Source organism: Pleurodeles waltl, chromosome 1_2, assembly GCF_031143425.1.
Source record: "Pleurodeles waltl isolate 20211129_DDA chromosome 1_2, aPleWal1.hap1.20221129, whole genome shotgun sequence".
NCBI lineage: Eukaryota > Metazoa > Chordata > Amphibia > Caudata > Salamandridae > Pleurodeles > Pleurodeles waltl.
Genome location: NC_090437.1, coordinates 179,750,609 through 179,774,487, shown reverse-complemented (window position 1 = coordinate 179,774,487; position 23,879 = coordinate 179,750,609). Strand labels below are relative to the sequence as shown.

Sequence of the window (23,879 nt, the reverse complement as noted above, 5' to 3'; positions counted from 1 at the left end):
GCTTTTCTCTTCGGCAAGCTGGCCCGTTCTTTGCCTTGGCAGGTGGCGGAATAGGGTGGTCCTTGGCTTCACTAGGAGGCACACTGGCAGCCCTGATGGTTGCCACCTTCGATGTTCCCGGACTTGCAGGGACCACAGTGGTCGAGGATTTGGTGGCTGAGGTGCTGGGCTGGGATCTAGAGATCCTGGCCCTAGGGGAAGGACGGGGGGGAGGTGTAGGGAAGAGGTCAATGACAGCTAGGAAAAGTTTTTTAGACACACCGGGACGGGAAGATGGAGGGGTTTGGGAGTGGAGGAAGAGGTAGTGGTTGTAGGAGGTGTATGTCTGCTGAGTTTGGGTGAAGGTGCATGGGCTGGAGGCTGTTGTGAGGTGGATGGCTGTTGAGTGGGTGTGTGCCGGCATTTGTGTACTTTGGGAGGATGGCTCACAGACACACTGGGAGAGGACACAGGGGACGTGTGCATGGTTGTGGGGGTGGTGATTGCACGTGAGCGGTGTGTGGTGATGGGCGTGCTGGTGATGGAGGTAGTGGCTGAGGATGTAGTGCATGCAGGTGTGAGTGGAGACGAGACTGGGAGGGAGGTGGACGATGTGGAGGAGGGGACACAGTGGAGGCAGTAGATGTTGGTGTGTCTGCATGGGTATGGTGCTTATGTGAGTGCCTGTGGGATGTGTGGTGGTTATGTTTGCCTGAGCCACTTTTGTGTGTTGATGTGTGTACATGCTGGTCTGATGATGTCCTTGGGATAGGCTGAGGTAGGGGGGATTGGGTCGGGGTAGTGGAGGTTGGAGGGAGGAGGCTGGACACAGGGACAAGGGCTGCCATCAGTGCTGAGGGCAGAGCCTGAAATGCTCTCTGTTAGGCCACCACGCCAGAATGAATGCCCTCCCGGTATGCATTTGTTTGCTGCAAATGCCTCTCAACACCCTGGATGGCCTTCAAAATGGTTGACTGCCCAACAGTGACGATCTCAGGAGGTCAATAGCCTCCACAATGAGGGCAGCAGGGCTGACTGGGGCAGGGCCTGAGGTGCCTGGGGTGAAGAAGATGCCCACCCTCCTAGGTGAGCGAGCACGGGAAACACGCTGAGGGGCTGCTGGGAGGGCGGTGCTGGTAGGGGGGGTGGCAGCTGTCCCTGTTGTTGCGGTGTGCATAGATGTGCCCGCCACCCCAATGGAGCTCCCATCAGAGGAGGAGTTGCTGTCGCTGGTGTTTCTTCCTGTCCCCGTCTTGGAGCTCCCCTCGCCCTCCGTCCCACTGGTGCCTTCAGACTCCATACATTCACCCTCCTGGGCCATGTGGGTTGCAGCTCCCTCCTGCTCCAGTGCCACTGCTCCTCCGCCAGATGATGCTAATGCACACAAGGTAAGGGTGACAAAACAAAAAAGGGGGGAAAGACAGAGGAGACACATGGTCAATGCCAGCAACACCACTACCTTTGGCGGACACAACACACAGGGAGCAGCCCTATGCACTAGCCCATGCACTAGCAGTTAGTGGGAAAAACACCTGCCCATGGGGGACTATGCCTAAGCCCGTTTGCTGCACCCCTGGAACCCACAGGAGCCTGACTAGTTGTAGATGGCCACTACCACTATTGGGGTTGGAGTGCCACAGAGCCTGCCTAATAAGGGTCCTACCCTAGTAAGTTCGGCCTGGCCTAGGGGAACCCACAGCCCACATCCCCCACCCAGACACCTCATAAAGCACGCAGGGTCAGCTGAATGAGACTGTACTCACCCCCTTGTGGCTGCTGTGATGCCCTCAAGTGCCCATCCAACTCCGGATATGCCACCGCCAGGATCTGGAACATCAGGGGGGTCATGGTGCGATGGGCACCCCTTCCACATTGGGAGGCCATCCCCAGCTGGGCCTCCGCCGTCTTCTTGCTCCAGCAGCGCAGGTCCTCCCATCTCTTGCGCAGTGGGTGCTCCGTCTGTGATAGACCCCCAGGGTCCGCACTTCCTTTGCAATGGTACGCCAATTACCCTTCTTCTGGTGGGCGCTGACCGACAGGAAAGGTAAAGTAAGAAAAGATTTTACTCCCCCGTCCGGTTCTTCTTACTCATTGGCCACAACTTCCCAACCATGTCCTGAAACACATACACTCACCATCCTCACATGCAGGCCACAGCCCCCCCCCATGTATCTTCCATCCAGGCCACTCCATACATTAGTGTCCCATCTACCATGCACACAGTGAACTCACCTGTTTGTCTGGAGGACCGTAGAGTAGCGTGTCCTGGGGGAGGACCCCATCCACCAGGTTGTCCAACTCCTCTGCGGTGAAGGCAGGGGCCCTTTCCCCAGACACTGTAGACATTGTCGCTTCCAGACTCAGGTCACAGCAGCACTTGCAGTGTAGGTCCTCTCCTGTTGAAGGTCAGGTATCTAGTTAGTGCACAGATAGAAAATGGCGGTCATGTCCGCAGCGGTGCGTACCGTCACTGCTGGCGTACATCATCATTGGCTCCTGGAACACATAGGTCCCAATGATAACCAATGCTGAATTGCGCAGCGGTCTTCGTCCGCCTACCGCAACGCTGCACAACACCAGCACAGTTACCTCATTTCCCCTTGTCCCTCCTTACAGGTCAGGCAGCACTTTTGGGCAGGAATACAGACAGACAGCGCAACACACCGATGAAATCACAAGAGTGCAAAACACCCTTGTGCAACCTATGTGGTATATGACCCTTTGCTCACCATTCTCCTCCATAGGGCACATCCGCTGGGGCAGATGATGAGATGGCATCATCCTCCTGTGTACAGACCCCTGGTGGACCTGTCGACAATGGAAGACAGACACATCATTATCACCTACAGACTTGATGGTGCCACAATCCATGAACTGTGTGCCCAGTTGGAGCCTGACCTGATGTCAGCTATCCGCCATCCCACAGGAATCCCCCCTCTAGTGCAGGTCCTGTCAGTGCTCCATTTCCTGGCCAGTGGTTCCTTTCAAACAACAGTGGCCATGGCATCAGGGATGTCGCAGCCAATGTTCTCTAACGTCTTGTCCAGAGTGTTGTCTTCCCTCCTGAAACACATGTGCAGCTACATCGTTTTCCCCCAGGTGGAGGATTTGCCCACAGTGAAAGGTGACTTCTATGCCCTCGGACATATCCCCAACATCATTGGTGCCATTGATGGTACACGTGTGGCATTTGTCCCCCTCCCCCGCAGGAATAAACAGGTGTACAGAAACCGCAAAAGCTACCATTCCATGAATGTGCAGATGGTGTGTTTGGCAGACTAGTACATCTCCCATGTGAATGCAAAGTATCCTGGCTCAGTGCATGACGCTTACATTTTGAGGAATAGCACCATCCCATATGTGATGGGCCAACTCCAGAAGCACCGTGTGTGGCTAATAGGTGAGCCCAAGGTCCACACACAGTTTGAATAGGTGTCTGGGTATGGGAGAGTCCCTAAGGGTTTGTGTATGTCTAACAGATACCCCTCGATATTTGCAGGAAACTCTGGTTACCCCAACCTGTCATGGCTACTGACCCCAGTGAGGAATCCCAGGGCAAGGGCAGAGGAGCGCTACAATGAGGCACATGGGTGAACTAGGAGAATTATAGAGCGGACTTTCGGCCTCCTGAAGGCCAGGTTTCGGTGCTTCCATCTGACAGGTGGCTCCCTATACTACTCACCGAAGAAAGTGTGCCAGATAATTGTGGCATGCTGTATGTTGCACAACCTGGCTTTGCAACGCCGCATGCCTTTTCTGCAGGAGGATGGGCCTGATGTTGGTCTTGTGGCAGCTGTGGAGCCTGTGGACAGTGTAGAAGAGGTGTCAGAAAAAGAAGATATTGACAACCGAAACAACATCATCATGCAATACTTCCAGTGAGACACAGATAAGAGACTGGCACTGCTCCTCTCACATCAGACTACTGTATGACATTGCATGAGTCTGCCTTTTTAACTCTGTGTATGGACCCTGACAGTTCACTTTGCCTTTCCTTTTCACAGATCTGGGTACCACATTCTGCCTTCTGCTATGTTCACTGCTGCCCCACAACTGTCAAACTTTGGTATGTGCAAATGAACATTGCTGTTGATATTTGTCAGAGAGGTTGTAATAACACATTTGTGAAAGTACAGACTGACTCCAGATTGTTTTGTGATTCAAGGGTGTTTATTTAAGTGCTAATCAATGGAGGGGGATGTGCAATGGGCTGGGGTGATGGTGGAGGAATATCCATGGTAGAGTCCAGTTTCTTTGTATCAAAGGTGCATTGTCCAAGGGGGCATAGGAAGTGGATCAATGCAGTTCAAGGTGGTCAGGGTGACATAGTGGGACAGAAGGGTGACAATCAGGAGAGTCTTATTTCCTGGCAGGGGTCTTGGCAATGTTCTCTGCCTTGTGCCTGGATCGCAGGGATCAGGTGGTTCTCCTTCTGCAGGGGCTGGGGTGCTGGTGGCCTGTTGATCCTGTGGCTGGACCTCCTGTCCACTAGCGCCAGCGGACGTGGAGGGATGTTCATCGTTCAGGCTAGTGTGCCACTGTCTCCCTCATGGTGTTGGCCATGTCTGCCAACACCCCTGCAATGGTGACCAGGGTGGTGTTAATGGACTTCAAGTCCTCCCTGATCCCCAAGTAATGTTCCTCCTGCAGCCGCTGGGTCTCCTGAAACTTGGCCAGTACCGTGCCCATGGTCTCCTGGGAATGGTGGTATGCTCCCATGATGTTGGAGAGTGCCTCATGGAGAGTGGCTTCCCTGGGCCTGTCCTCCCCTCGTCGCACAGCAGTACTCTGTGAGGTGATGGAGTGATGGGAATGAGGGTAAGGGTGGGGGTATGTGATGGCATGCAGGTAGGGAGGGGGATATACTAGTAAAGATTTGACTTACCAGAGTCCAGTCCTCCTGCTACTCCTGCGAGGCCCTCAGGATGCATGATTACCAAGTCTTTCTCCTCCCATGTTTTTAGTTGTGGGGAAGGATGTGGGGATCCACCGCCAGTCCTCTGTACAGCTACCTGGTGTCTGGATACAATGGAATGCACCTTCCCCTGTTGGTCGTTCCAACTCTTCCTGATGTCCTCCCGTGTTCTTGGATGCTGTCCCACTGCGTTGACCCTGTCGACAATTCTCCACCATAGCTCCATCTTCCTTGCAATGGAGGTCTGATGCACCTGTGATCCGAATAGCTGTGGCTCTACCCGGATGATTTCCTCCAGCATAACCCTGAGCTCCTCCTCAGAAAACCTAGGGTGTCTTTGAGGTGCCATAATGTGGCATGGGTGATGTGTGAGGTGATGTTTGTTGTGATGTGTGATGTGATGTGTTGGGGTGTGTTCTTTGAGGTACGTGGATGTTGTATGAGTGATGGTGTTGTGTGCCTCTGGATACTGGTGTTGTCTTTGCTATTCTCTCTCTCTCTCTGCTTCTTCCAAAACTGTTGTTGTAAGGGGTTGTGGGTAGTGTGGGTGTGTGTTTTATAGTGGTGTGAGTGTGTGGGTGTGGTGTGTGTATGTGTATCAGGTGTGTGTATTTCGAATTGTCCAATGTGGTTGTGTTTTGTAAATGTGTGTGTAGTTTGAGCGCGGCGGTGTGTACCGCCAATGGATTACTGCGGTTGAATGACTGCCGCGTTGATTCATGGGTCGTGATAGTGTGGGCATATTTCTGTTGGCGTGACAGTGTAGGTTTTGCTATTGCCAGTTTATCAGTGACCTTTGGTGTGGCAGACTTGTGTGAGTGTATGTATTGTGGTGGATTATGAGATGTGAGTCATAATACCTGTAGCGGATTTCTGGCGCGGCAACGGTATGTTGGCAGCCGTCAGCACAGCGGTAAGCGGGATTTACTGCCAGGGTTGTAATGAGGGCCCATGTGTACATTGAAAGGTCATGTCAGGATTCCACATTGTAATGAGTTATAAACATACTTTATGTTGCTATTTTGGATATGTTTGGAGTCATTGTTATATGGAAACCTATTGTTTGCACTGAAACCAATGTGGTGCAGGTGTGGTAGTTCACATACAGAAGTGAGTGGTATGGTGTGTGTATTCAGGCATTTGCCTTGCATAATGGTGGGTGTACCTGTCATGGTAGCCTCAGATGTGGATTGACTCAGATTTTTTCCCAAACAGATGTGAGAGTAATCATGTCTGATGTGTGGATAGGGATGTTGCCACTCGGTCATTGGGCTTTTGATGAAATAATAGCATGATATGTTGAACTGTATGTCACCTTCATGCACATGACAGGTGTCCATTGACTTGAAAGAGTAGCTATACTACCTGTGGTTGTGTGTGAGTAAATGCTCTAAGCTTATTAGGCCCTTATATTAGTGCTATACTATGTTTTCAGTAGGACAATAACTTAGATGACTTGGTCCACAAAGTATGTATGATCCTTTCCTACATCACTATTAGTACATGTATAGGTGACGTGTTCTGACTCTGTCATCTTCTAACATTTGGTTATGCCAATTAGAGTAGTTGTATGTTTGCAAATTTCCATTGAGAAGGTTGTGAACTCATTGACATGAAGTGGGTATGGCTTGTGTGCGACATGCTGTCTTGCGTTTACTATAGAATATGTTACCTTGTCTGGTACATGACATCAGGCCAATTTCTTAGTATGTGTTTAGTTTGTGTCCGTCATATGTGGAAATCTATGTTGCATCTATTTTCCATTGCTTGGTTGTTGGTTGACTAGGTTGCTGTGGATATGGACCCAGTATCATGTGGTCATGTGTGCTAGCTCTACTGATATCATAGTATTTATTGTAGGTGTAAGATAGGTAACTTAGCTGGTGTGTGACTACGTTATGATTAAGGGATCTACATTGTATCTTGTTTAGGCATGATGTTGAAACTAAACGGATACTACCTGAGAGTGTTGTACAACTAGATGTGATGTTACTGATGTGTACAATGTGATGTAAGTGGTATGCAAAGAATTTGATGACCCTACCTCACTTTCTGTTTCCCTGAATCAGCTTCGGCAGGCAAAGGAGACAGGGCATAGCGTGGGAAAGCTACTGGCCATGGGACCTCCAGTCATGAGAACACCAACACCAAGGGACCCAGTGGCCTGGAGGGCGAGGGGAGTGCCACAGGAGAGATTGTATCCAGCTCATCATCTTTGGAATCGTCCTCCAGTGGACACTCCATGGTGGTGGTGGACCCATCTGGGACTACCCCAGCATCATCTCTGTCAGCCACCCCCCTTTCTATCACTGCCGTCCCTGTAACTCCCCACCCAGTAGGATGTGCCTGCTCACCCAAGAGGGTGGGCATCTCCTTTGCCACAGGCACCTCTGCCCTGGCCCCTGTTAGCCCTTTTGCCCTCAGTGAGGAGGCTATTGGCCTCCTGAGGTCAACCTCTGTGGGTCAGTCGGCCATCCTGAATGCCATCCAGGGACAGGCAACTCAGATACAACAGAGTAATGTGTTCTTGGAGGGCATTCACGGTGCACTGGATGGCCTACAGAGATCATTTCAGGCTCTGGCCTCCACACTAACAGCAGTCACCCTTTATCTACAGCCCCCTCCACCTTCCTCTTCCCAATCCCAATCCCACCTTCCCCCACCCAGCCAAAGCACACAAACAGACAGGCATGCATCCACTTCAACATCCAAGGGTAGCGCAGACAAACATAAGCACCACAAGACACACAACCAACATACACACAAGCACCATACACCTGCACACACAGCAACAGTCACCACCTGCCCTGATACCCCTACTACTCCCAGCATCACACACACAACACCTGACACACCTGCAGACACCACACCAACATTCATTGATCCAGCCACCACACCTATCTTACCCACACACAGCACCCCAGCAGACCCTCACACATCCACCCATCACCAAACCCGCAGACACCACAGACACACCTAAATGCAGCACATCTACCCTACCTGCAGTCACCACCCCAACAGACAGCCACTCACCCACCAGGGCACCCCCCAGCACCTCCTCCCCTCTCAGCCTAAGACACATAAACACCCTCACTCACCAACACCTCTTACAACCACTGTCTTTACCTCCACACCCAAACCCTTTCCTTATGCCCATCCCTGTGTGGCTAAAAAAGCTTTCCTCTAGGAGTATAACCTTTGCTCTACACTTCTTCCCCTGCCCGGGACTCCCCAAAGAGATCCGTTTCCCACCCCAAGGACATCCCTTCCACCTCCAAAGCCTCCCCTGCCACCCTGCCATTACCCATGCCCCTACCCCACCAAGAAGTCGACCCCTCCCAAGAAAGCCCAACCCCAAACCACATTGTCTTTGCCATTCCTTAGCAGGCGTAATGATGTACCCAACAATCCAACATGAGAGTAAAACAAAAATTCTCCTCTGGGCTAATCTAGGTTCTGATGGAGGATGCCTCAATCCATTAGTTGAAAGTGGGTGATCCAAGTAAGTTAATGGTTGAAGGGGGCTGACCTAAAGTCTACTCTATGTATATTGTAAAGAATTGGGCTTGCATACTGCCACGCTGCCACTCCACACCTACAATAGGAACAAATGGAATTTGCCTCAAACCTAGACATTGCCTTCACATTAGAAAATTAGAGCAAAATTAATAATTTGTTTTGTTCCTTATTAGTTTAGCCAAGATTGTTTTGAGGCAAAGCATTCTTACTCAAGTCTATATTTCACAAATGGGAGTAAAATAAATGCATTTCTTTTCAGAGCAACACTTTATTCAGTAGCCAAGTGAATTTTTAACATTTCATGTACTTTAAGGCAATAAAACTAGAACCCATTTGTAAAGACCAAATATTTCAACCAAACTGGTACCCCAAACACTAAACCCCAGTCGTAATACTACATCTTACACGTAACTTCAAACTTTGAACCAAACTCTACAACTGAACTTAAAACCCTAACCCTAATCACTTTTCGATGCTTTATATTTTCAATGCGTTGCCACATATGAATTCCGGTGGGATACATTTTCTATGATTAATTTGATACTATCTTGCCCAACAGAATGTCTGACTAAATATTATTACATGTATGTACATATAGGTGTATATATAGTGGGGTTTGTGCCTTATAGGGAAGATTTAATAAGTATAAGGTGTATGTGTGTATGCTGCTTCCTTTGGTTGCAGCCTAGGGCTCTTGATGTTTCTCAACATATGGTTGTGCCATTATTTTAGATATTGCTTTAATCAGAGAACAGACTGTTTGCCCAATTCTAATGCCTGTCAAAATGCCTAATGTGGTACAATCTTTACAAGCAGGTGGTGCTTCTTTCTTTAGTCTTGCATCCTCAAACAGCATGTTGTCTCAGAGAAATCCTCTGGTCTCTAATATATGGCATGAGAAATGGACTCTTACTTGAAACCCCTGAATATTTCCTTTTTTCTTTCCAATGGCCCAATCCTTCCTTTCACCCTCTGCATTCGTTCTCTCTGAGCACAACCTACTCTGTCACATACATGTTCACCTTAATATCAATTATTGTATTCCTGCAAATTGCCCACAACTCAGACACACCCTCCCCTCCTTCCTCTGAAAGTGATGGCCCCAACCTAACAATACCTAATCTCCTAGATCACCTATTAATTCCAGCAGCCACGCAGTACGCACTATATAACTACAATAACAATTACAATTTGTGTCTGTCTCTGTATATCTATATATTGATTTTTAGTTATTTTTGTATAGTTTAGTTTTCCTCAACCTCTTCTCCTTCTGCTCTAACTCATCTGAAACATTTCTGATTACTATGAACCTCCATCATCTATTCAAAACTCTTCCCTCCTTTGTGCAATAAATGTCGCTTACAGGTGCACATGTCCCGACCACTCTCAATAACATCTCACATCTTCCCTTAACTAATCCACTTTAATTATTCTATCCCTTTCAAAACAATGAAGTAAATGCATGAGACCTCAGTAGCACAAACCTAACAATTTTACAGCAACAAATAGTTAAGGAAAAAGAATGCACATGTCACTACCTATTTAACTCTAAGCTTGGGTTGCGGTGTAGCATGCTATTCATTACAAAGTGCTTTAAAAGCTTGTAAGCATATATGAAGAAATATAATTTACACGTTATTGGTAGCATACCTGTGGCAAGGAACTAAGGGCCAGATGTACCAAGCATTTTTAAGGGCCATTTGCGACCAGAAAAATGCTTTCTGCCATGTACCAAAGACAAAATCTGACTTGGTAACTACCGAATAGCACTGGTATGTGTGAAGGTTTTGCAACCGAAATGCGGTCGCAATACATTTATATTTTCCAAACTCCGTAGAGGAGGTGGTAACCCATTCACAAACAGGAAGGGGTGCCCCAAGGGACCGTTTCGCCTTTGTGAATGTGGGCGCCAACAATTTTTAAGAGCAGGCAGTTGTCCCTCAACCACTGCTTGCTCTTAAAAAATGAAAAGAAAACATTGAATTTTTGTTTTTGTAATGCATCCCATTTTCTATTAAGGGAAAACAGTTTGCATTACAAAAAATGACTTTATATAAAAAGCAATAGCAGACACAGTGGCCTGCTGACCCCAGCAGCCCACCATCTCTGTGAGAGCAGGCGATTCCCAAGGAGTCGCAAATTACGACCTGCCTCATGAATATTGATGAAGAGGACCCCTGCGATCCATTTGGGAATATCAAATATTGTTAAACACACTGTAGTACATCGCAGTTTGCAATTTCCTAATAGCAAATCGCAAACCTGCAATTTCACACATCTGGCCCTAAATGTTACTTTGAGTTAATTCCTGCTGGCTTATTAAAAAAAGTGAAACAGGCAGGTCTGCTTGCACAACGGGGCATGCCAGGAATAAAGCAGCAGAGTTAGGTGGGCAGAAGCCACAGATGGACGAAATGAGCTTTTTTGGGTGGATAAAATGTAACCTTACAGGCCCACAGCCCTCAGTTTCTATTCATTAACCTCCAACATCTGCTGTCAGACAATCTTCCCTTAAATGTATCCCGGTCTTTTGTTACAAATCCCCTGCCTCATTGCTCTCCCTCAGCCCTTTCTAGCCAGCTGTGGTTGTTTGCCCTCCCGTACCTCTTTTGCGAGCACAGTCCCTCTACTCTCCTCACAGCTTTGACCTCACCTCACTCAGGCCCTCTTCCCACCTGTCCCTATGCTCCCAGCCACTGATGTTGCTAGAACAAAGCTTCTTTCCTCGCACAATTCCCCTACTCCACCCTCTCTGTACGATTGTGTGCCAAGAATTGAGATTAGGGTGTTTGTGCAGGCCGGCACAGCAAACTGAAGCTTAGCAGAGCAAAATAGGCTAGCACTAGGAGATTGTGGGAGGCGAGGAGCTATTTGAGAGCATACCTGGGGCTGAGAAAGACATTGAGCTGCAAGGGGCTCTCAGAGTAATGTACTTTATTGGGCAGATGATAGTGGGAGAGACTTTTCCACCAAATGTAGCAAGCTTATTTATTTTTGCATATTTAATTATTGTTTGCCATCATAAGGTGTTGAATGAGCTAACAATGGGTTATAAATTCAAAGTGCCTTGTGCTTGGGTCTCACAATATGTCTTGCCCAGGCTAGAAAATTCTTAATATGGCACTGCTAGAGAAACACAGTATTATAACACTTTATCAAGAAAGACAGAATGGATGACTCACAAAGCTACATGCTCATTAGCTTGATTGGTGCTGCGGGTACATAACAGTACTTGTCCCCAACGGAAAATTCTGTGTTCAAGAACTAATACTACCTAATATGCAGGAGAATAACCTGGGCAGTGTAATATATGAAGAACAGTGGTTCTACTAAATTTATCTCAAAATTAAATATTAACATAGGGATTATCATATGTCAGTACTGTGTGACTTGGAAGCAGATATTTGTATTTTAATACACTTGTGCCTGGACAAAATCTAGATATAATTTGTAGTTTATTTATCACATCATCTGGATACAATGTCAGTAAATAATTTCTTTTGACAGAAGGAACATAAAAAGCTATGTTTGATTCTATTCACGTTTCTAAGAACCATTGTTTTAAGACAACATATAAGGTGGTCAACATTCTTCTGAACATACAAACTTTGTCTAGAACATTAGGAGTCTTTTCATAAAGAATGTGTGGTCAGGCAATCATCTCAGGATTATGTTGTTGTCCCACAAATCTTTCCACCAGACGAAATGACATGTTTGTCACCTTCTTTGACTTCTATTCAACTTTTTGTCCTGGCTACATATGAGAAGTAATGGGAGAAGCAAAGAAAAGAAGGCATTGACCGAAATGTGGCCAGGCTCCTCAAATAATGTCACTGTGAGTCGATGGAGCAGGGTGCCTCCAAGTCATACATGATATGCTAATGTGGGTCAAACATGATAGCAGTATCAGCAGCATTCTAATCAACCAGTTGAATTCAAACATCATAGAGTGAGGTCTTCAAATTATCACCACCACCACAAGAAATAAGAGCTTCATGCTGAATGTCGCTCCTTTGGGTAAGGTGAAAATCTTTTGTTATCTTGATTTGATATGTCCATACAGAGAAAGGCAGCCTTGCTTAGGTACACAATGAAGAGAAATGTGTCAGGAGAAAACATCCCGGTCAGCCATCTAGTAAAGGTAAACTGCAGTCCTAAAATGAAAACAACTAGTTCTGCTGTAAGAAATGTTCCTTTCCAGAGACCACAAATATCACATAAAGTTACTATGGTCCTTGAAAAACTCTTTGGAGGAGTGATTAGAATGTACAGAATTTACATGTTATTTACCATCTCTATTTGCTTTTTTGGCATACTATTCTTATGCTGCCTGGTTGCCAAGACATGTATTATCCTCCTGCACACCTGCTGCAAACCTGTTTATCTTGAACGCGATCTCCCTTCAAGCAGCCTACCTCCCAACATCTTATGTCTCTCTCTCTCTCCTTCTCACCTCTCAGTAAATGAGATGAGCTAATTCACCCTGTATTGGATAGTATCACTATGGAGCTAAAACTTAGATCCCCATGCTGGGCAAATTATAAGTAGCAATGGTTGCCAGACCGGATGGTATGTTATGTTTTATTATTATGTTACGTTAAATAATGATGAACATCATAGATCCCAAAGGGTCCATAGTCTAAGGGTGGTCTTCTCCACCAACCTTCTACCTTTGCCATAATAATAAAGTATAAGATGTTCCACAAATGTGCTTTCCTACTATCAGTATATAGAGGGAGTGTTTGAACCCGTAACCCTGACCCTACAAGTAGGTGTGGATGAGTTGAGAAGACATGCACACATTTTGATCATTAGATTTTCTGGAAGCTACAGACAACATGCGGGTACCATTTCCTGCAGTGCCAGTTCAGAGGGAGTCCTTATAGTATTGCACATGTTCAGCAGTGCTTTAAGTGGACTGAAATTGGTGAGGGATCTCTAAATGGGGCATGGCCAAAGAAGTGTAACTAAGCACCCTTCCCAAGAGGCCTGACTGAAAACTTGTAAACAAGAATCCTGTGTATCGCTCTGCGGCAAACTTAACCAGTGTTTGGGTATCTTTCTGAGTTTTCTGTTACTGCATCCAAACATAACACAAAAATGGACTAACACCGAATACAATCCAGAGCTGTTGGCTTTGCCTATGCTTTTTAGTTGTTTCAAATCAATGATTAAATATGATTTTGTTGTGAAAATGTCTGCCCTTCATGACAGTTTTCTCTGCAGTCTCTCACTCTGTTTGACACTTACATCCTTTTACTCCAATATATTTTTGAAATTCCCCATATGCATCTCTCACACTTCATCTCTTTCCTATTCAGTGCTGCCTTTTCTCTCTCTCGTGCACATACTTCTTTTAATCTCCTTTGCTTCAATATCCACCACACACACAACCTACCAACTGACCTGCTGGAAGCACTGCATTTTGTTTCCCTTTGGCGATGCCTAATTTTGAAAGCAGTGTAAATCCACACATTTTCCGATATTTACAATTTGCATATATGTGACCATTACTCTCTGTGGTCCGTAGCAAGGTTAAAGATTGGGGTGAATGTAGTTTAAAGGCATTGTGAGAAAATTGTACTGCATTCTGCCTTACCGCCAGAGCTCTCAGTCACATCCCATCAAAATCACACACCCACATTCTCTACTCAATAAGACACCTGGATGTGGCACAGTTCACATTATGCACTGTGCAATAGTAATATGTTTGCATAAAAACTACACGTACACAATATCTGGAAAAACGAATCATCTCAGGTAATGCATGATGAAATAATACATGAAGCACCCATGCACCTCAGTGTATTTTGTTTTAAATGGGTTGGCAATGGAGTGACAGGAGACATACGGCACCGTATGAACCACAGTTGTTTATATGGTTCAATGTTCCTAGTGCCACTGCACCTGCTGCACAAATGGTAGCTACATCCCTGGTATTATCATCAGCTCCTTCCAGAGCATGAAAACAGTAATCGGATGCCTCCATAAGAAAATGCTACAATTAGTGTTGTGCAGGACAGCAGCTTCAATTGGTGCAGCGTGTGCAGTGACACCAAGGCCTAGAGGCTTGAGGGACCACTGAAGGCAGATTATTTATTTATTTCACCTATCAACAGTGGCCAAGGTGCCCAATTCTTCCTTGCACTAGTGCCCATGTCATACTGGCTACATTACTGGCGATATGCATCAATGTAAATTCATTGGGCATGTTAAGATAATGGTAGCAACAAAATTAACAATATTGCTAACAATCTGAGAAATGTACATGTCGCTTCTCAATGCAAACTGGGTCAAATGAGTTGGCTTGAGAGAAGGAGATGGCAAGCCTGTCTCTCCTGTGCTTCAAGAATGTGGAAATTGTGCAGAAAGTTTTAAACACAAAGCACTAACATTTGAGGTTAAAAAGGGAAGACCAGTAGATACCCATTTAGTGGCTCATTGTGCATAGTTAAACTAGAAAACCTGGGATTAATACTGGCTTCCTCGCTTGACTAAATTGTGTGACCTTAGACAAATATTTTAATTCAGCAATCCTCCATTTTCTTTATTATTGCACACGAAAGTACGTTCAAACACACAAGTTTAAAATATGAAGCGTACAAACCTATTGAGTTACATTTAACAGACCATAATGTTGCTCTATACATACAAACGTGGGCCACTCACAGGGTGCACATTACAACTAACTTAGTTCACAAACAGTATTTTCGTCAGGTTCAACGCAGGAATGGTTCTAAGGTCATGTTTAAAAAAATCTAATTTTTAATATATGCCTCAGGGTTCGGTGATATAATTTGATGTATTAAGGTAAAAGATTCTGCATTTTTGGGACAGGTGCTTTTTTTAATTCAAAGAGACTTTATCATATTCAGGTGATGTTTGTTGCATGATTTACATGATGAACATTTCAGCACTCAGCTCCAACATCATGTCAAGAGAGCTGGGCCTGTGCACTGTTCAGGGCCAGACTGGGAACCCAAAGCAGCCCTGGCAAATGTTGTCAGACCAGCCCCTTAGGGTACATAGCTTGTGAGCCTGACCACTACAATTGAGGCTGGGGGGTTACCCCCTCTAAGGAAATTTGAAATAAATGGCAAAATGGTGCATTCTACAAAACATTTTTCAATATAGATTCAGCTGTATTAGTTTTCAAAGCATAGTAAATATTGTCCGTACAGAGCACCAGAATACCACAATCTTTATTCGGGCTCTTTGGTGATTCCCTCACCATCACCCTCTAACAGTGCCCCTCATCTCTCCATGGCCCCTCTCTCACATGTATTCCATTTGTTTCATAGTGCCTCTCTTACCAGCATAGGGTGTTGGAGCAATGTAAACCAGATACAGAGACAATGAATCATAGATATAAATCATTATATAGAAAATGTTAGTCAAAGGGGACTAAAAGGTATAGGATTCACTTGTCACCCATTCTAGTAAGTATATTTAAGGGTGCTTGGTCTTGGAAAGCACGAATCCAGGATTCTGAACCTAACACAGTGATTAGGGTTGACTTTACTAATAATTTATTTCTACCCAAACAACCCCTTTTGACAAAATTAGGATAATCACAGACTAGGGAAAAAAACATAACTTTATAATCTGGACCATGCAGTTTGCATGCAGCTCTTTGATGGCAGTTCATAGTTCATTGTGCTCGATTATGATTGCAATTTATGAACTGCACAGTAACAAAAGGATCTCTATGACAAACGTAGTATCCCTGTGCAATTAAAATAAAATTCTGTAATCTGCATGGTACATGTTCTTTGCAACATTTATATTAAACTTCTGCGCTACCTTAGGTGAGTTAAACCTGCCACTGGACAAAACTCCAATCTATCTCCAGCAGGTACATTAATCACCAAAGTTCACTTAGCACTTTTAATGTTGCCTGAAAACTGTTGGATATACAAGGCTCTCTGCAGTGCCTTTAAAACTGCTGCACTGCCCCAAAACTGATCCCCCAGTAACAAAAGCAGCCCCCCCCACTCTTCTAGCTTCCCGGGAAAACGCCTGATTTGTGGTACCGCAAGTCCGGCCTTAGCACTGATGCAGGATAAGTGACCAGACATTTTCCATTATCACCCCAGGAGTGAAATGAGTGTCCCAAAAACAGCAACAACCTTCCTGCAGGAACATCAAATGCCAATGCACAGAGCAGAGACTTTTAACAAAACATCACCAAGCTTTAGGGTGAGATGTAAAACTTATGCCCTGAGGTGATGACCCCGTTATGCCTTTGGACACTGAACAATGCCAATTAGTGCAGGGCCATAAGAAATGCATTCTTCAAAGGTGTACCACCACCTTCAAAACTAATGCAGCAAGTAGTATATGCAGGAACCACTTGCTACTCAACTTCTGACCCTCAACCCCTCACAGTGCCTTGGAAGAGGTAAGCTAAAATGCTGTTCTCCTCTTGCATGTCTCTCGCCATAGGTGAACATTTATTTGTGCTGCTTGCTTTTAAAACTAGCAGCTACAAATGGTCTCTCACATGCTTTGTGAAGTGTGCTCGCTTCACAATAGGTGTGCGCATGCGGAGCCTACAGGGAACACTGATGACAATCCATCTCAACCCCAACAGGAACAAGGCAACAGAGAGAGCCCTCCTCTAGGTATGTAGTGGCTGCCATACAAAACACTAGAATGCCACTATTAGGTAAGATTGCCACTGTCACCATCGAGGTAGATCTGCTTCGGGCAGACCTACAGAAACTTGCAGGACACTGAGACTGAAGAAGAACACATTACCGTATTTCAATGTGAAGAAAGTCGTTTAAAAGCTATAGTAGCTTTCCTGCTGACACAGACATTCAATATGAAGGAAAAAATTGAAGATGCAGAGGGACGCTTGAGATGTCACAATTTGAGGTTTATTGGATTCCTGCAAAAGATGAAATACCTTCTGCTGAACTGTTCTTGAAGGACTCGATAACCGATACCCTAAGGCTGAAAATCTTTACAAGTTCTTCACAAAAGAGAAGGCCCACAAGTCAATGTTGGTGCCCCTACCTGCTGGGGCCCTGCGGCAGCCATTGATTTCTAGACTTTCCAAACAAGACGCCATGTTTGGGCATACCAAAGTATGAAACCAGACCCATACTCACCTTTTCAGAACATACAAAAAAAATGCAAGATATGCAAAGAACTCTGTAATGGTGAAGAAGAAACTGAGAGATATGACACTAAAATAGAGTTCAGTGTTTCTAGCAAAGTTGAGAATTCAATATGACTGCAAGGTACACTTCTTCACCTTTCCAGATGAATCATTGGAATGGATTGATGTTGTGATTGGTCTAACTCACAAAGATGGAAATGGGGGACATCACAATAGATCAGGAAGATAGAGCATAACAGCCGAGCCTTCTGGAAGGCATCAACTATAGGTGGCTTCACTACAACAAGACCTACAGGAAGAATTTAAGTTTAAGGTGATGGGATACGAATGGAGGTTGCAGGGTAGCATGTTCAGAGAGACAAGTGTGCATAAACAGCCAGCCCCATCATGTGGGCCAGCAAAGAAGTAGACCAAGACAGCACAGAATAAGCACCACACTACAACTACAACATGAGAGCATTGATCGAAGAGAAGTCTAAGAAACTGTTAGATCTATGCTGATTGGCATACAGTAGGACACATATAAGTGAACCAGGAAATAGATATTAGGAGATGAGTGGAACATAATGCATGATTTTGACCCGTCAGCCTTAATCGATAAACAAATGAGGGATCCTATTTTTGTAAAAAGACATAAAAATAGATCTCAGTATTCTAAGTATAGTATCCTAGTGACTGCAGGAGGCATGTGGCTAGAGCACATGAAGCCGACAACCAGCAGTGGGTTTAAATTAAATATCAAGGGGTTGGAGTGGCTGAAACACCATACAACTTGAAATCGGGGTGACCACTCAAGATTAGGTTGAGGTGCCTCTGGGTTGAGTGAGGTCCACCTGAGTGAATTTACACATTATTTTAGGTTGACATACTAGTTGGGGAGAGGGGCATGCAGAGAATGGGGATATATTATGTTTGAGTATGCCAAACTTGCACTTGCTAAGTGAGAGTTGCCAACACATGGGTTAAAATAGGCCTTAGACAACTAATTGTGAGACTCCTTGGAACCCAGCTGAGATGAGTTGAATAGTTAATAAAATGGATGGAAGCTGGAAACTGCTAACCTGGTATGGCAGGGCTCTGAATAGCCATGCCAAGCGGCACAGAATATATGCACTTTAAAAAAAAGACATGTGTAGGAATCATTATGTAACAAGAAACGCATATTAGAAGGAATGAAACACCAAAAATATGTAAAAAGAGGAGGAGCCAGTTATTTGCTACATCGTACCTCAAACTATACCAGTGGTGTGATGACCTCGGTAGCACCTGGACTCCCTTTTAAAATGAAAGATGTAAGAACAGGCCTGGAGAGCTAACATTTGCTAGTTCTTGGAATAGTAGATTCACAAGATATGACCCTTGTAAATAATTATGCCTGAACATAGATGACAACGATTTTTTTTTTAAAATGTGCCAAAAGTTATGATTTCATAACTAATCAGACATCATTCAGGCAAGATATCTGAAATGTGAGCATGATGGTGGACTAGACAGGTACACCCCAGGGATTGCACTAAACCTGCTATGACAAAAAGCATTGAGGAGCTAATCGAAGGTATGGGTCTAATTGATGCGTGGTGTGCCCAGCACCCTGAGGTCAAGATCTAATATTGTTTCATACCGTCAAGGGAAGGAAGCAAAATAAACTGGACTACCTAATGGCAAAAGCCTACCAGAGTTAAAAAATTGCAGGGATCCCAAATTTGGCTTGATACCTTTTGGACCACTTGCCACTATTTGCCACATACAAACATAGAGGTGTTGCATAAACTAAGACTCTACAAGGTTTGCTTTCACACCCATGGATGATGCAAGTGAACTTGCTTCACTGCACCAGTGATTGGATGTGAAGGAACAGGTTATTGTAGCCCCCAGACCCATTCAATTCATAGTTGATATGGCGTTTGTGCTTACTAGGTTACTAATATTCCCTAAACAGGGATTCGGGATGGAGTACTAATTTAAAAACCTTGTTTAGTTCTTTACAATGTCACAAACAAATAAGAAAAGACAATCTGGCCCTCATTATGTCATTGGCGGTAAAAACCGCCTACTGCTGTGGCGACGGCCGCCAGAAGACCATCGCCGGGGCTACCAGCCGTCCACCGTATTATGACCACAGCCGGATTTCCGCCAGAAGGATGGCGGAAATCCGTCTGTGGCCATGTCGGCGGATGGCGGTAAGGTGGCACTGCTGCCACCAGCAGTACCACGCCAGTAGACCTCCGCCGGCCACATTATGACCAATAATACAGCCTGGCGGTGTTCTGCTGGCGTCTCCTGACGGAGGACCCCCTAAACACAGGTAAGTGGGTGCTCAGACAGGGGAGAGGGGTGTTATGTGTGCGGGTGTGTGTATGTTTGTGCGTGTGTGTATGCAGGTGTGTGTTGCATCTTGAATGTGTGTGCATGTATGGAGGTGTGAGTGCGTGTATGTTGTGTACTGTGAACGCATGTCTGCGTGTATGTATGAAAGTGTGTGCGGATGTGTGTGTGAATGAATGTATGCATGCGTAGATGAATGTGGGAATGGGTGTGTGTATGCTTGTGTGCATGTGTGAAGAGGGACATTAATGTAGGGGGGTTTTGGAGAGAAAGAGGTAGTGGGGGGACTCTGGGGAGGGGGTTAGGGGTGGGGAAGACCCCTATCAGTGACAGGGAAGGGATTCCCTGTCACTGATAGTGCCGGCCGATAAGGTTTTTGTGGCGGTAAGGGAGTACAGTGACGGCCTCCGTGCTGGAGATTGATATTTCCAGCCCAGCAGCCGTTACCGCCGTGGTGGTCGGTGTGGTACATTGTCAGTTTGGCTGAAGGCAAAACGCCACTGTCATAATATGGTGGAAAGTACCGCCAGCCTGTTGGCAATACTTTCCCCCATATTACTGCCAGGGTCATAATGAGGGCCTTTATTCCTAAAAGTGTATATTTCAACAGGCTCATCTTGTTGCTTAGCACCTGTAAAATAACCCCACAGGATATTATTAAAATAACACTATACTATGAAAGAATGGAGTAGTGTAACTTATACCTAGAGTTTCTTCAGGAGAATCAACACAGTGCATACTTCTTTACAGCAAGAGGCTGTAATTGTCAGTAGCTGGGATGGAGGGAGTGTTTCCTTGAAAGGAAAACATACATCAGCATCAGATCCTCTCCTGTTGGACTTGGCTAGCTACCAACTTTCAGCACAGACTTTTTTTACACACTTTCAGAAGTTAAATAGACATCCCTAAAAAGCTGACCCCAAGCATTTAAAGAATTACAGGCTAACCAGCTGAAAAAAGAATCTGTATGATGTGGAACAAAGAAATCAAAAGGATAACGAAGTGTTCACCATTTGCAACTGATATTCACATCTGAAGTATTCATCCCTTCGCACAAATAGCCCAAGAGACACAGTCGATAGGTGGAATCAGGGAGGGTGTCTGACAATTGCTGACCTTTATATCATAGATTTATAACATTCGAGGAACCACTAGAGTATTACGAAATTGGAAAAGGCACTTTTCTGCAGTACGCCCAAACAGTCCACAAGGCTTGAGAAATCTAACCCACTTTCTGGTGGGTGGGCACTTGAGCTTACCCAAACAATGATAGCCTTGCTATTTCTGTCACAAAGCAGGAAGCTAATAACTAACATATATATGACATTAAAGACAGACAGACAATGGATGAAATGAATAGCGCTGGAGAAGGGGCAGTCGCAAATGGATGAATTACTTACAGGTAAGGAGTGTAACAAAGCCTGTTGGGGCATCAAACCAATTTCAAGTAACACACACTTTGAGCTTATACAATACGACTAACCTTCACTTGACATGTCTGACTCCAAAAAAAATAAGTAAACTCTACCTGGGATCCTCCTTGCAGTGTCCTAGATGTGAAGATAAAGAGGCTAGCTTCATACATGTCACATGGAAATGTCAGGGAATACATGGCTTCTGGGTTAAGCTGCTTGATACACCAAATCATAGCAAGGGTGGGTTCTTCCAACTCATCATGAACCAATGCTTGATAAGGTTGATATCATAGGAGCAAAAAAGTGACATATAGCCATACATTGGCTTAGCACAAGGGCTCTAACTGTTAACAGCAGGAGTAAAGACATGGTGAAATAGGTCACAACAGGGTAAGCGCAAGTAAAAAGGGTAAGAAGGATGATGAGCTTGCTGAGAACTTGATAGAAAGGGCAATGTTGATTCAGTCCCTCACTAACACTTCGGACACTAGACCTTAATTCCTGTGTCACACTATGACTACAGACATGAATGCCCAATAGGGTTATGGAAGGTATATCTACCCCTAAAGACATACAGTCAATGAACGGGTAATGTGTACCTTACTAGTACTGCTGAGAACCTTAAATACATAAGTAATTTAAAACAATTTAACTGATTGAGCATAGCAAGAGAGGTTGAAATTAGAATTGTAGACTTGTGCAGATGAGATGGACTCTGTCGAATGATGTGGGAGTTGAAAGTTTGCCAACTAGTTTAGAGGGTGTTCTGATTACAACGTACATTTTTTGCAATGTGTGAAGTCTCTTTTGATTGATACTGCCAATATATTTACTATAAACTGAATGTAAAATGTACTAATTAATCAGAAATCAAACCGACAAATTAAAACAAAAACTTTAACAGTAAAAATGTTTTAAGTACTATTAGCTTTTATATGTTACAGGTGGATTTTGGGTTTGCCAAGCAGATTGTCCCAGGACAGAAAACATGGACATTCTGCGGGACACCGGAGTATGTTGCACCAGAAGTCATTCTGAACAAAGGCCACGACTACAGTGTAGATTTCTGGTCACTTGGAATCCTTGTGTATGAGCTCCTGACAGGGAAGTAAGTGCCACCTGAAAGGTGATTTACCATTATCATATTACAGTAGCTTATAAATCAAGTTGTGGCACGCTAGAAGCAAGGGAAGGTGTCTGTAGACCTACGTAGTGAGAAATAGACAGCAGTTTCATCTAGATGGGTGAAAAGTTGGAGAACAGTTTTATTTTCATCACACGTTTCTAACTTTGCATGTGTGCTGTACTGTGCACCACACACACAAAGTGGGGTAATTTTAACCTATGCCTTAGCATAGTGGTTTGCCATGGAAGGGTATCCTTCCAGTACGAAACCTATCCTAGACATTGCAAACACATCTTTGCACTATGCTGCAAGGGTGAGTGCATGGCAGTAGGAAGCAAAATATTCACTATCACAGGGGATGACAGAAGCATCTCCATATCTTTGTAACTATGGTGCTGTCCTGCTCTCTTCCTTTACCGCAACACAGCGCAGCAACTTTGATTGTTGCGCTGTTTTGCATGAAAAAATAGAAACTTTGGCCCTGAGTTTCATAAACTATTATTATCCCAGCCCTCTCCTCCCCCAGCACAGTTCCCCCACCGACTAACTCCAGTGGAGGAACTTCCCATAGAGTAATTATAAGTCTTGACTCTGAAAATAAAACTAAACTCAAGTTAATATGTTATATTTTGGTTAGCCTCTGCATAGACTCTATTTTCCAAATAAAACAATTTAATTTACTGCTGTGGTTGAAAAATATTACTGTTTGCCAGGTTGTCTTGTTAAAGGAATTTGTTCTGGCTTGTAAGTGCAAATGAATACTGCTTGAATGTGTGTCTGTTCAGCACAAAGTCACAGAAGGGACAGTGTTGTCCACACCTCTGTCAGCGTGTGTTCCTAGGACTTTCGCATTTAAAGACTCTAGATCCTCTTGAGAAGAAATATTAGCAGCAAGCTAGGTAACATTACCTCCTTTGGCTGAGAAGCATATACTAGTATGTGATATACTAACAACATTTTACTAACACTTCCCCCAATCCTAAGCAGCTGTCGCCCAAATGTTCCCCCACCCAGTCCCCAAAACACTGACAACAGTCCCCAACATTTTGGCTTATGATATTCCTGAGCTCTCCTTTCATTCACCTTCATTTACTTGATTGTGTTGCCTGCCTTCCCTTGGACCAGGCCCTCCTCATTGATTCCTGTTTCTTCCTCTCTCTTCTACTACTTCCTCTCTCCCCCCTTTTTCCCACTTAATCACCTCTCTGTCTTTGCTCCCTCCAACCACCATTAGAACACCTTCTCCTGAGGTGTTATTTCTGTCCCCTGCTTTCCATGGTGCAATTCAGTGACACACTCCTCCACCTTCACCTTACGTGTGTCCAAATATAACTTGTTCCCTTGCAAGGACATGTTTAACCTATTGTGTCAGAACACCACTGGAAATTCATAACCTATCTCATTGTGCTCGATCGCCTTAATCCCAGTGGTCTAGCAAAAAAAACAAATTTCCCAGTTTACTTCTTTCCTTGC

At 44.9% G+C, this 23,879-nt stretch overlaps 1 protein-coding gene across 1 annotated transcript in view; it reads left to right on the top strand.

Annotated features, from left to right (window-relative positions):
* PRKG2 (protein kinase cGMP-dependent 2) overlaps positions 1-23,879 on the top strand; it is a 791,389-nt gene that overhangs the window by 723,227 nt on the left and 44,283 nt on the right. The window contains exon 15 of the mRNA XM_069237440.1: positions 22,225-22,388. Coding sequence (XP_069093541.1) covers positions 22,225-22,388 — 164 coding nt within the window. The remainder of the gene's footprint in view (positions 1-22,224; positions 22,389-23,879) is intronic.